The sequence below is a fragment of the Falco naumanni genome, chromosome 2 (genome assembly GCF_017639655.2).
Source record: "Falco naumanni isolate bFalNau1 chromosome 2, bFalNau1.pat, whole genome shotgun sequence".
In the NCBI taxonomy this organism is placed as follows: Eukaryota; Metazoa; Chordata; class Aves; order Falconiformes; family Falconidae; genus Falco; species Falco naumanni.
The window spans coordinates 72,416,183-72,430,292 of NC_054055.1; the positions used below are offsets into that span (position 1 = coordinate 72,416,183).

The 14,110-nt window shown below is 39.3% G+C and overlaps 1 protein-coding gene across 2 annotated transcripts in view; it reads right to left on the reverse strand.

Moving 5' to 3' along the window:
- Positions 1-346: 346 nt before the first annotated feature.
- Positions 347-14,110, reverse strand: part of GABRB3 (gamma-aminobutyric acid type A receptor subunit beta3) — a 197,820-nt gene continuing 184,056 nt past the window's right edge. For both annotated transcript variants that reach the window (XM_040584815.1, XM_040584816.1), the window contains 2 exons: positions 13,864-14,108; positions 347-2,283 (listed from right to left, as the gene is read on the reverse strand). In XM_040584815.1, coding sequence (XP_040440749.1) covers positions 1,933-2,283; positions 13,864-14,108 — 596 coding nt within the window. In that variant the 3' untranslated portion in view covers positions 347-1,932. The remainder of the gene's footprint in view (positions 2,284-13,863; positions 14,109-14,110) is intronic.

Consider the following 14,110-nt stretch of genomic DNA (forward strand, 5'->3'; position numbering starts at 1 on the left):
AACACAGACTTTGCAACCCAGGTTCATCTATGCTGAATTTCAGCCCAGAGCAAAATTTCACAGTTCAGCTGCAAATGGTCAGGGGTGGGAACAGTAACAGACTGTACACGGCAGCAACACAAGTATCATTGCTCTACTCACAGATAAACCAAGTACTAGTCAGAACATGGGTCATTACACAGCCAAGGCAGCCTTTTCAGTTTCACCCCTTTTTGTTGTTTTTGGTAGATGCATATCCACACATTTTTCTCCCATAGACATCTTTAACCAGCACACAAAGCTTTCTAGCTGCCAAAAACTCCCACCGAGGCCCAGAGGAATTCTACATGCAGAGAACTGGCAGGACTAAGCCCAAATATTATATTTTTTTTTTTTTTAGATCTATTTATGCTACTGTATTTGTTGTTATTTGAGAATGTACATGATAGAAACACTGTTTACAAAAAATATATCTCCTTTTTTTTAGAAAGGTTTGGTTCTGATAAATAACTAAGTTTACAGACCTGAAATTGGCATACCTTGATGACTACAATCTACTAGACTGAAAAAAGTTGGAATCACGGTAAAGGGAATGAATTGGGATGAAAACCAAAGTGGTTACATTTGCATGAATGATATGTTAGAACATAGTTAATGCTGAAACAAAACATACTGTATGCTATTTCTTGTGATCTGTGATAGCAGCACACTAGCTTGGTAAGTGTACATGTATATACTCTCAGTATATAAATAAAATATGAAAATGCTCCATTACAGAATCAAAGTATTGGAAGTGCTCTAGTTGCTCAATTCTAGAGAGGAAAAAGTTGTAACATCACAGAAACAAAAATATGACATAGCATGCGGTCACAATAGTAAGCACAGGGAAGAAAAATATTGAGAAAATATATGCATATTATGCAAATATATTTCACATTAACATACAATGTTATAAGAATGTTAAATAATGTGAATGCATGTTTAAAAAAGGCTACAGCTAGGTGGTTTCATGTCCAAGTAGCAAATAACCTGAGACATCTTCTATGCTTTCACTGGAATAACAATCTTTAAATCTACAGCAGATGTAGAACACATTGACAGTAGTTAAATTCTCAGCTAAATTATACTAAAAATGTGCTGTTCTCTTTCAAAATGACATGGCAGCTGGAACCAGTCCAAGGGAAGGAAAATGAGCTGTACATTTACAGTACTTACAAAAGATTCATTTCACTGTTGATGGACACTTAAAATGCTTCCTTGAAATGCTATGAACATGTATGTCTCCAAAGACCTAGAGTAACACTCCCATGATCAGCTTGCTTACTGCAGAAGAGAAAGCAAGGGATCATTAAAAATGATGCCTCTTGAGTACTGGGAAAAAAATGTATTATGACATATATAAACCCAAGAAATTTTAGCAAAGAAAAATAAATTTGGCTTGATGAAATCATAGTTGATGGATCTGCAACATAAATGACTTATTTCAAACTTACCAGCGTAACTCTACTGCTTTATTATTAGTATGTATGGCAGCATTTACAAAGAATGTTACTAAATACTGACTTTATACATGATTACAGCTCTTTGAAAATGTATATGACAATCAAAGTTTTGTAGTGATAATATACAACACTTACTTTCTCAAGGCTTGTTGTTTTGATGACACCTGCCTTTCAATTTAAAAAGTTTTTCTGAAGTGCATTCTATGTTAAAGTGTCCGTAACCTCAGAATGAATGTGTACATGTGTGTGTGCATACATATACTTTTGCTTTGCAGTATGTGCTTTTAAGTACATACAATTATTTGCTACATGTATTCACACATACATGAGTATGGTCTACATAGTAAAAGTTCATATATATATATATTTTTATATATAAATATATATATAAACTGCAGGCAAGTAGTACTTCACTTGTTATAATTGAAGTCCTTTAAAAAAGTTCAGTCACTCAGTTAACATAGTATAGCCAGTAAATTAAGTTGAAAAGAGAAAATGTGAATGGAAACACCATTCTTGACCATCTGTCGATGGCATTCACATCTGTTAGATCAGGGATTTTTATTTTCAGTTGTGAAGACCTTCTTCGTAAATGGCCCCTCTTGCTGTGGGAGCCTGTTCTTTCTGATGAACGCCTTCCAAGGCTTTCCCGATGTGAGCTTTGCTTTCTGTACTGGATTCCTGAGTTGTCAAAGGATATCGTTGAATTTCGGGCATCCGTAACGCTGGTGGTGACCTCATTGCTTGCCACCTCATTGTGAATTTCAAGGGATGTTAGCAGAATGTTTCCATGGGTGTCCACCTAGGGGACAAAAATAGAAATACAAATTTTCAGAAGGCTTAACATCTATCAGCAGAATGTGGGCATATTTAAATCTCCAAACCCACACATATTTTAAGAAAGCATGTATTCATTTTAAGCACGTGATAATCTTAGAAAAACATGGCAATACTCAGCTGCTTAAAATAAGGCAAGTACTTAAATACTTTTACAAACAGGGTTATCATCATACTACCAACACCCAGTATAAAAATGTATTTGGCAAAACCAGTCATTTTCCTCGCCCTCTAAACCAACCACATTTTAAAGGATGGCGTAGTTCAGTGAAATCTCCACATTGCTGGCAATGGGGTGAGGGTAAGGGATGGATTCTCTCTCTGCTACAGTTGGAAAATAAATTAAACTGGACTATTTTTTTTTTATCTGGGATTTAAAACCAGGTAAAAAAAACCCACAAACATGCCTTTGAAGTTTGCTAAAATCACAAGAATGGTTCTGAGCTGCTGAACTCCTTGCATTTTACAATCACAGAGCTTATTTACAACTTTTCTCTTAAACTTTGCCTTCCAAAATAATTTCCACAGTTTTCCAATCATGGAAGTGCTTAACCGCGGGGCTTTTCCACCTGGGTAAGTGATCTTAAAGAGCAATGAACTTAGACATGGAAGAAAGCTGATGAACTGAGGAAACAGGTGGCACTCCTCCCTTCCACCTTCATATCCAAGAGGTAGCGAGCCCAGTGCTGAGTACAAGTGAGCAATGCAATGCAATTTGCAGTAATTAAGAGGAAGGTTCTGATCATTTAGAGTCTTTAACAAATTCTGGGCCAGATTCTCCAGTCCCCTTTAGCAGAGATAGAGGAGGAGCAGCACAGAGCTCTGTACGGCTTCTTCAATCCAGAAAAACTTCCACTTCCCATAAGCAGCACTGACGAGAAGTCCCAAATTATGCCGTCTTAGTCAGTAATTAGTAGCTTTCATGGTGGCATCCCCTTGTGCCCCATGCCCTGCGTGCTGGAGGATGGGCAGAGAACACAACTGATGCAAGGATCAGCTCCAACTTTCCTGCCAGTTTTTGGGAAAGGAAAACGATGGATGAAGGTAAAATAAATGCTCTGTGCTGCGTATTTTCAGCCAGTTAATGCATGTGTGATTCTGTTCAAAGTGAACTCAGTTCCCCATGTCAGAAAGAGACAGAGGATCATGGCATCAGGATAATCTCCAGGTTTATGTATACAATTTATTCATCCACAATTCATCCTGTAATTAATACATTTTTCTAACCTGCCACATGATCTAGCTGTGTTATCTGTGCAGCAGTTGAACATCTCATTCTAGAAGCATCTGTTTAAAAGTGGCTGAGAAAACACACTATTGCCACGGCCTTTTGAAGTGTGTACAGTCATCTGACACCATGTCTTTTGCAAGCTTTGTGTGATAAAAGTATACATAGCTATGTGTCTGTCTATATGGAGTTAGCTCTGTTCAATCTTGCTAAAATTTTGTAAAATGGCTATTTCTTTCATCCATTATTGATGCTATAGCTTATCTCTTCTCAGTGAAAACAATTATGATAGTATACCATTAATGCTTTGCCAGGCATCTTGGAAATGGAAAAAGAATATAAAATGCTATGAACGACATACAGGCAAGTAGAAAAAACATATCCTACAGTATCCAACAAATCCTGCTGTTGTAGGCAACAGCACATTATGCTGATGAGTACCTATAAATAAAAATAAACAATGTGAACCAAAATAATGAGGTGGAGAAGCCTCAGTGGTGATTAAGAAGAATTTATTTTCACCATGGCAGAAACCCATGGGGTACAAAAGTACGAGCCTGAGGTTTGTAGAAACAAATTCATGCTGTTGAGCAGTATCTGTAACCAGGGAATACACACAGCTGTAAAATACAGCCATGGATATCTTACTACTTATGGTGGTCTCTGAAAAGAACTGATTCAGTTTTCTCTGGGGTTTTTTTTCACACAAAGTACAAATTATTATCAGGATTTGTAACAGCATTGTATGAAGTATCTCCACAAACTGCATTTTCCTTATGATGCTTAAAACTAAATCTCTCATACAGGTCCCCACATCATCACATGTCATCTCCTTCCCCATCTCTTCCCAAGCTTTGAGAAATGTCCTTCAGCTTACTAAAAATGGCCCAGCTGAGACCATTTTGCTGGACTCCACCCTGACATCACTACCTGCCCCTTGCAGGTCTCTACTCCCTTTCCTTCCACCACCACAGATGTCAGCTGCTCTTTCCCTCAGGGCTTCCTGATCTCTCCTGATTCTGTTTGTCACCTAGATATATACAGACATCAACCCATCCAGGGGTACTTTGTCCTTCTATACCAAACCTGGATTTCTGAAGTGAGGTGTCAGCTGATGGCTTGTATTCTGGAAGTTACGTCTATGTATTCAGGCTTCTCCTGCCCAAGGAATTAAATTTTATTCCACTTATTTCATCATACTGCATAGCCGCCTTCACCATATCTGCCAAAGCTGCATGCCACCCAAATATGGCTTCTACATCTGCCCTGCCAATGATGCTGCCACTTTTCACTGCTCGTCACTGCATCAATAAATCAAACTAGAAAGGTGGCTGAGAAAGTTGCAACATTTGTGCAAAAGCTTTGTCGGAAGATACTATTATGCCCCATGAAGTTGCATGATAGCATATATTTTCTCAAAATGTCAAATGAAACATATTTGGAAACATACTTTTGAAATGCATCTCTTAATAGAGCAACAGACTTGCACATCAAATACAAGGAAGGAGCAGATGGAGAGAAAAAGGGGTCTGCAGAAACTGAAATCAGGCTTCTGATCCAGAGATACTCTTGAGATCTATTCCTGAAAATTTAGTTGAATCCTTCAGAGGTTTTGGATAAACCACCTAAACCGTCAACGACATTAAAGCAATAGATGCTAATGCTTTGTGACAATCTTATGGTGACGTTGTAAAGTATGAATATTTAATGCATGCAACACGTTAAAAAGTATTTGCACAAAAGCATGACTTCTGAATGATTTAAGCAATGATTTAAATTACTTTGACAAATGTACACAAGCTCATTCAATGAATAAAGAAGCAAACCAATAATGGCAGGGTATCCTATGCAAGTTGACTCATGTTTGCCTGAATATACAGGTAAAAGCAAAATCCTCCATGAGTGAACATCAGTGTTGCTTGGTGACTCCAGGGAAAATGTTATCCCAGTTACAAGTATAGATTAAGAAAACTAATCAGGACAGGCTGGACTGAATGGCCAAGGCTAATTGTATGAAGTTCAACAAGGAGAAGTTTGAGGTCCTGCACTTAGGTCACAACAACCCCATGCAATGCTATGGGCTTGGGAAAGAGTGGATTGAAAGCTGGAAAAGGACCTGGGGGCGTTGGTTGACAGCCAGCTGAACACAAGCCAGCCATGTGCCCAGGTGGCCAAGGCGGCCAATAGCATCCTGACTTGTACCTGAAATATAGTGTGGCCAGCAGAACTAGAGGAGTGATCGTCCCCCTGTACTGGGCACTGGTGAGGCCATGTCTCAAACACTGGATTCAGTGTTGGGCCCCTCACTGCAAAACAGACGTGGAGGTGCTGGAGCGTGTCCAGGGAAGGGCAATGAAGCCGGTGAAGGGTCTGGAGCAAAAGGCTTATGAGGAGCAGCTGAGGGAACTGGGGGTGTTTAGCCTGGAGCAAAGGAGGCTCAGGGGGACCTTATTGCTCCCTACAGCTGCCTGAGAGGAGGCTGTAGCAAGGTGGGGTCTCATCTCCCAGGTAACTAGTAACAGGACAAGAGGAAACAGCCTCAAGTTATGTCAGAGGAGGTTTAGATTGGATATTAGGAAAAATTTCTCCACTGAGAGGGTGGTCAAGCATTGGAACAGGCTGCCCAGGAAGGTGGTTGAGTCACCATCCCTGGAGGTATTTAAAAAACACGTAGATGCAGTGCTTAGGGACACGATTTAGTGATGGACTTGACAGTCCTGGGTTAACGGTTGGACTTGATGATTTTAAAAGCTTTTTCCAACCTAAATTAGGATTCTAAGTAGCTGAATAGATTACACACAGTCATGGCTACACATGACCAACAAGGCCAATGTCTTCAATAAAACTTTTGTTTAACTCCTTATGACCCTTAGAATATAATTCTATTACCTGACTCAAAAATGTCACTGTCTGTGCACTGGTAATCCTCCCCAAAAAGTTAACACCAGGCTTTGCTCTCAAACCTTGTTATAAACCAGAGAGATGACATTGTGGATTCAGCCAATTTCACCTCACTCCTTACCATCCTTCTTTAACCTAAATATTTCTCTTTCTTGCCTTCTCAGCCAGCCCTGCACCTCCATGCTTCTTGTGGTATCCTTTCTGCCCACCATGGCTCCACCTGAAATCATTCATTCCTGTTTCCCCGCTGTGGTCTCCACTGCCCGTGCTCCCATGCTCCCACCTCCACCCCAGCACAAGCCAGGGCTGGTTGTTTCCATGGAGTGTTTCCCAGTGAGCTCATCAAAACAGATGGAAACAGCTGAGTACCAAATCATTATTTAATTCCCTGCTGAATCATCACGGATCCTACAATACAAAACCGATGCTCTTATTTCAGAATCGATTTTAATCAAACGCCATTACTCCCACCTCTGAAAAACTACAGCTCCTGCACCAAGGTGAAGTGACTGGATCTCACATAACCCCATTTGGAGGCTGAGAAGCTTGACATGCTGAGATGTTTTATACATGGAAAAACAGATTCACTTTTGAAGGTTCACCATTTCTGAACTACACATATTATAGTACAAATAAAAAATCCAAAGACTCAAGTAGCCTAATGTCATTACACAAAAATGACCATAACTTACCTAACTGAAGCCAGAGGGAGGAGAATTAAGATAAGGCTCACAAAGAGCCTCTGGTCCTTGCTCTTGGAGGAACACCACATCACCAATGGGCTCAACTTGGATTGTATGTTGCAGGTATGAAACTTCAATGCCCTTTTACACCTGGGAAATCCTGAATCCCCTTTTTAATTCTAACCAAGATAACTGGCTCATTTAGATGTTACGTATTACGTTTTTAAAGAAATGAAAGACAAGAGCTGCTATTGACTACCTTTCTCCAGTCAAGGTTCTTGGAAAACTTCAGCTTTAATGTCAATTTTAAAACACTTTACTAGGGTTAGGAAACTACCATAAGTCTTGATTCACTATTAGGTAGTGTCTGAATTATTTTAGGTTCATTTAGTTCTCTGTTTAATATTCCATAAATTTTAAGAAGTACTTTACAATGAAATCTTTTTTTCCTCATAAGTCTTTCACTCTACTACACAGAAAGAGGAAACATTTTGCTCAAACCCCACAGGTATGTTTAGTAGTTCATCAATCCCAAATTTTTAAATACCATGTAAACACTTTCCATCATATGAAGCAATATAAATGCAAATAGCAGGCTTAAATAACAGCATGAAAAGCTGTGTCTGTAGTTAGTCTTGCATTATTTTACATCAAAATTACTATTCAAGTACAAAATAAATCTCACTTTAAAATTATAATAAAATGAAAATTATTTTTGGTTGAAATTGTAATCCAGGCTCCAGCTACCTGATTGTCACCTGATCTGCTCTAGATGCAAGAGTCTATGGTTTTGTAAGGGGTAAACTGCCTGGCAGCGTTTTTCATTTTCTTTACTTAGATATAAATGGCTTTCCAACATGTAGAATGGTATGTGATTAGGCCCTAAGTGTTTTCCGTGCTTAAAGCAAAATTTATTGACCACATTATGCCTTGGATATTTAAAAAATAATTTAAAACTACAATCACAACATAAATGATAGTGTTGAGTGTTCTTCCTGAGTCTAAATGTTGATACTTCTCTCACTACCATTTTAATATATTTATATTAATAAATAAGCACACAAAAATGAAAGAGATAATTTTATCAGGGTAGTAGATGATCCCAGGGTAACCAGCAGAATTAGGAAGATGGAAAGGTCTTGAAAAACAAGGGAAGTATGAAGAAAAATTATTAGGAACTTTCATATTAATATTGCTGTCCAAAAGAATGGAGTTTGAAAATTAACCTTGATGTATTTGAAGAGAAGAAGAAAAGGAAATAAATGCATGGTCCTCACTTGCCCTGTATTTCACATTGTCTGGATTCTTACAATCTCTGGGCTCTACTATGGATTGCACTTACAATCCTTCTTACTGTCTCTGGATTTGCACCATTCACACTAGTGCAAAGCGGCTGCAGAACAAAACTAGTACATGTATGCATCTCCCAGTGCACACTGAATGTCCCGATCATAAGCTCTATGGGGCAAGAGCTCTTCCCACAAGAACTGTGCTCATCACCCTTGACAGACATTTTTCAAAACTTGGCACCTACTCATCACACTCATGTTTCAGAAATATCCCACTGTTCAAAACAGCACTGAAAAAAGTATCTAGGAAAGATGAAGATGCACAGGAGAATACTGCCGGCTTTGCTATTCTCGTATTTCCCGATTTAAACTGAGTGATAATTCTGCCACAGCAGCCAAGATATTCATTCTCAGAATAAAATCCCACTTGTGAGAAGGATTGCGACAAATAAAAATTCTTTAAAAGCGCTAAGTAGATGTAAGTGGCCTGAGCCCCTATTCTCAGCAATGCCTGGTGGGAAGCTGCTGTCTTGACTGACAGTGGGGGTTTGAGCCAGGAATCTTCAGAGATAAAAAAACATGCAGGGACTGCCTGATGAGAAGGGCCTTTTTTATAAAGGGTTATGCATTATTTTTGTTCAAAGGAAGCTCTTCCCACATGTCTGACAGCCACAGGGGGTTGAAGCTTGAATGAGTTTTTGTGATAGTTACCCTCCTGATTGATACCCTGGGGCTAAACTTTTGGTCCCACCAAACTGGAAACGTAAATTGCCACAGCTTGAAGTACGAAGCAATATTTTTAGCAAGGGACTGCAACAAATCATAACCTCTGTGGATTGGCCCAGAAGGAGCAATGTCCAAAACGCACACTCACCAGCTGATTATGCCAGTAGCCTCTATCACAAGAGTGAACAACAAGTGAGAACAGGATTGCCTTAGAGCGCTCTCATGCTGATTTAGTTGTAAATTAGGCTGTATCTGAGCCTTATTTAAAAGAAACAATCTATGTAGCAAAACTGAAAGTGCACAGAGAGATACAAATGAAGCCTGAATCTGCTAGTGCAAACAGGAGAAACAGAACTGATCCATAACAATGGTGATCAATTTTCAAGGAAAAACATTTTTATGGGCCACCTATTCTTTTCTGACCAGTTTTCCACAAACAGAGGACTAATTTAGGCACCAATACCATAGGCAGAAGAAATACTTTATGAAAAATCAAGATTCAGTTCTTCCTTTATCCTAGAGCTTGTCCACATATATGAAGCAGTGTATCAAGGTTTTCAAAAGAGAGCTTTCAATCCAAAACTGATACGTGTATGAAAACTAGTTATACCAAAAAAGGAGCATCCTATGTTTGTCTCCAGTAACTATGGTTTACTGGGATAGGCTGGCAGAGTTCAGTGAGGAATACTATTTACAGTGCATTATCTGAAAATGTGATGCAAAAGCAGTCAAAAGAAGAGATGGCTAAGCGTGAACTTTTCTTTGTAGTCAGCTGCTGATCCACGAATGAGTCATTCAGAAAGGCTCGCTCAGGTTTCATCTCATCACCAGTTCTGAATCTTCTGAAACCATTGCCAGAGATTCAGTTTAGTCAGACATACCTCAGTCACCATGCCACCTTTGGCAGTGCTACATGGAAGAATACAGGGCAGAGTTTTCCTCTCCCCACTGTTTTTCTTTGTCACCTCAGCAACATGAGGATACTGGCTATGCCATTTCCATGCTGCAGGGCTCTTCTTTCCCTTAGGTCTGAAGCTATTGGGCTCGTTGGCTTTAACAAATGGGCAGAGCCAGACAGAAAGCCATGACGGGAGCAGTGAAGCCAGCAGGCAGCTCAGCGGCAGCAGCTGGTGAAGCCCTCCTCAACACAGCAAGCCTCAGTGGCAGCATATCAGGAATAACTCAGTGTCTAAAAGCTTGGCACTGGAGACACATGACCATAGCAGTAGCATCAACGTGAGATGGCTGTGCCAGTTTGGGCCTTTTGGACCCATCACCTCCAATGCAGAGCAGTGCAAATGCATGCATTAGGAAGCAGAGTTACTGGGCATGAACAGTGGCTGCCTTGCGAAGTAATTATCAAGTAAAACACAAACATACATCTGTGGATTTTGTGGCCTAGAACATTTTTTTATTAAAACTCTCCTGCTCTACAATCAAATAAGAGTAGGAAAGCATAAAATACCCTTTTTCTGCTGTAAGAGGAGTGTTTATAACCAAGCCTGCAAGCTTGTAATCCTGACTTCAGTCCTTTGATGTATATAAAATGAACTACAATACCAGTGTCCATGCTGGCTCTACTGGTTTCCATGGGTTAAAGTGCTCCTGAGTGAAAATAATGTGGCATTTTCTCTCACCTTCTCTTGTTCCCTTTGCCTGAGAGAGACATCACCTCAGACTAACACTCAAACTCAGGGCCTGACCGCCAGGCAATATGTTGTGCTGCCTCCCAACACAAACAAGTGATTGCCACAGTGTCGCAGACCCTCCTTTCTCAAGCTGGACCTGATATAGCACAGAGTTGTTCTGTCACTACACCCACAAGTTACAGCATCTGATGTGGACAATAAATTAATTAATGTTTATTTATTTATTTGGTTTTGGTTTGGTGTTTTTTTTTTTTTCTAGTGGTCTGAGCTAGCACTCTAAATCAATGACAGGGAGCTCATGCACATTGTTCGTATACAAGCAAATTAAATTACTAAACCAAAACAGCAACACAAATCAACTCAAAATGGCAGTCTTACTAAAAATTATGCCGCCTTCTGGATTTATATTTGAACCCTTTTCAATCTTTCCAGCACAGCATACATTTTGACAGTGATAGCTGCAAAAGGGGCTGCCTGGTTTTAGGCACTCTCCCTTTCTTTAAACATGCTGCTCAGCCCCAAACCACATGAGATTTGAAATATTTCCCAGGATTATAAACCTTCCCTTTCTGAATGCAAATACACTCCACAGAAGCCTGAAGCCTCAAGGAAATCAGAAAAACAATAATCTCATTGGAAAGTAGTCTTCATCTATGGCTCTGAGCCTCGCTTACTGTGCAGTATGCCCTCCAGTTTGTGAGCCTCTCCCAGGACATCCATCCCCTGAGTCTCAACTATAAAGCAAGAGGAAAGCAACTGCCAATCAGCCACTATTTCCATCAGATTCAGTGATCTTCAAGAGCCACCAAAAGAGAGGTCGGAAATTAGTGCCTCTTTACTGCTCGTGAAGAGGTCTGAGCCAAGGTTACAAAGCTTTCAGGTGCTGTCTTTCATGGCAAGTATGTTGAAAACTCTAACATGACCACCTGTCCTGCTATATCCATGGATGTCTGTACAGCATGGTATAAGGTGGGCATGATCCAGAACCATGGAAACCATTTTCCAGCTTCAGGGCTGTGGTGTCTGGAAGCCCCGGTAAGCTTTGTCTAAAGTAGATCTGCTACATGTACTTCCCCTGAGCTGCTCATCCTGAAAGCAATGGGACATCTTACCTGCTCTAATTCCTTCTGCTTTGCATTTGCCAGTGTTTCTCAAATGAGAAATTCAGATTTGACATCCTACATCCACTGAATCTGCATTTTCTGTCTATGCATTGTTTCAAAGGAAGATTTCTGATCCGCTTTACCTAATGTTTCTGTCTTTGCTTGTTGTGTGCTGGCACTGCTTCTTTGAAGGTACAGAATCCACTAACTGCAATGAAGCTCTGTTGACTTCACCAGTTGAAGCCTGGAGACAAAAAGTTTTCTACACAAAATGGGACCATACCTCATTATATATCCTATGTCATTTGAACAGCAAATATTCACAGTCAGTAAGAGTATATACATTTCCACAAAGCATACAGAGTTCCCTTCCACAGCTGGGACTCCAAGGGACAAAGTAACACATTTTTCTTTCATTTCTAGTGTGCTGAATTTCTATCCTAATTTCTTCCATGCATGGTTGATATTAAATCAGCTGAAAAGTCAGATCAGTCCATGATATTTGCTTAGGATGGCCCAGAAACCAAAGAAGAGGTTGTAAGTAAAAAGTGATAATAAAAAGCTTGATATATTGTATGATCAGATCTGGGACATAAAAATGGCATGATCTGGGTACGAAAACCCCTCATTTTCATTACTTAAGGTACTTATGCTTCTTTTGACAGTATTGATCTCAAGATAGAAGAACAGTCAGGCATGGGGTGCTACTGGGCCCGTTAACAAGACTTGTACTTAATTATGTAAATCATTTAAATGGATGAGATTCACCAGATGGTTTCCATTGGGAGAACTGAACCTTAGTGCATACATCTGCATTATCTGCTTGCAGCTAAAATCTTCTCCACTGCTTACATTTCTGATACTTGTTTTTTCCCCATCTGCTTTTTTTATTATTATGACTATTTATTTTTCCAGGAAAGGGAATTCATTCTTCCTGTTACCTTAGTCCTAAGCAGTGCTGCCAACTGTGATGATAATTTAGTTTCATAATATAGTGGACAAAAATGAGTTTATTGGTTCAAAAATTATTTCACAGATAAGTGTCGATAATTAGGTGTAGTTCTGCATTACATTTACTATAGCAGACAGAATCATTAGGATCAAAAATTACAGCTTGAAATTACTTTTATGATACTGGTATTTAATAAACAGGTAGTAGTTTTGTCACTGTGAACTCTTCTAATGTAAAGCTGACAGAAAAAACAGTCTTACTCAACAGAACTGAATGAAAAAGCCTCACTGGGAGCATCTTGGCCAAAAAAGATATTGTATTCAAACTGACATGACTTACTAACATCATATAGTGTTGAATACCTTGAATTTTGATTCCAGAGGGGGAAAAAAAAGGTATTCATTAGGTGAAGTATTACTGCAGGCAAGGAAATAGGCTGGAGCGTAATCAGCACAGACCATGCCAATACTGTGCTTCAGAAATCCATCTGAAAGTTTATGTAGGAATCACAATTTTCTCCTGGTCCTAAACAGCAGCAGATGACAATGATGCACATAGTGATTCAGCTATGCTGGCCAATTAATTAGCATGGCAGAACTAAGCCTTTATCTGTTCTCTCCCATTCTAAATGTGTCTGCTTTAACTGAAGTGAGAATAAGTATGCTTAGATCCTGGGTTCCCTTCCATAGGTGCTTAAACAAAATCACAGTTAAATCATATTTGATTTAGACAAGCAAATGCCTTTGTAGATCTGAGCCTTTATTTTCAAGCTAGCTGCACTCCCTTTGTTTTCTTCTTACAGTTACTTGTCATACAGATCATACTCCAATTTCCGTATGCCTAAATATATTCTTCTATGTAGGTTCTTGAATATAAAAATGCCAAAGTATATCCACAAAAATAAGATGTGGTTGGTAATGTTTTTATGAAAGCTTTCTATTTATTTATTTATTTATTTCATTAAGCTAGTTTTTGTAATAAAAGAGACACTATATATAGATTAAAGAATCCTACCCGATTGGCTTCAAACTTTGAGCGATCGTTGTTTGCCTTTGCTGTTTTTTCTGCCAGTTTCTTCTGCCTTTGAGGGCCTTTTCCAAAGAAAATGTAGTTGACAAAGGCATATTCAAGTAAGGCCAAGAACACAAATACAAAGCAGCCCATGAGATACATGTCAATGGCTTTAACATATGGAATTTTAGGCAAAGTCTCTCGCAGATGAGTGTTGATTGTTGTCATAGTCAGCACAGTTGTAATTCCT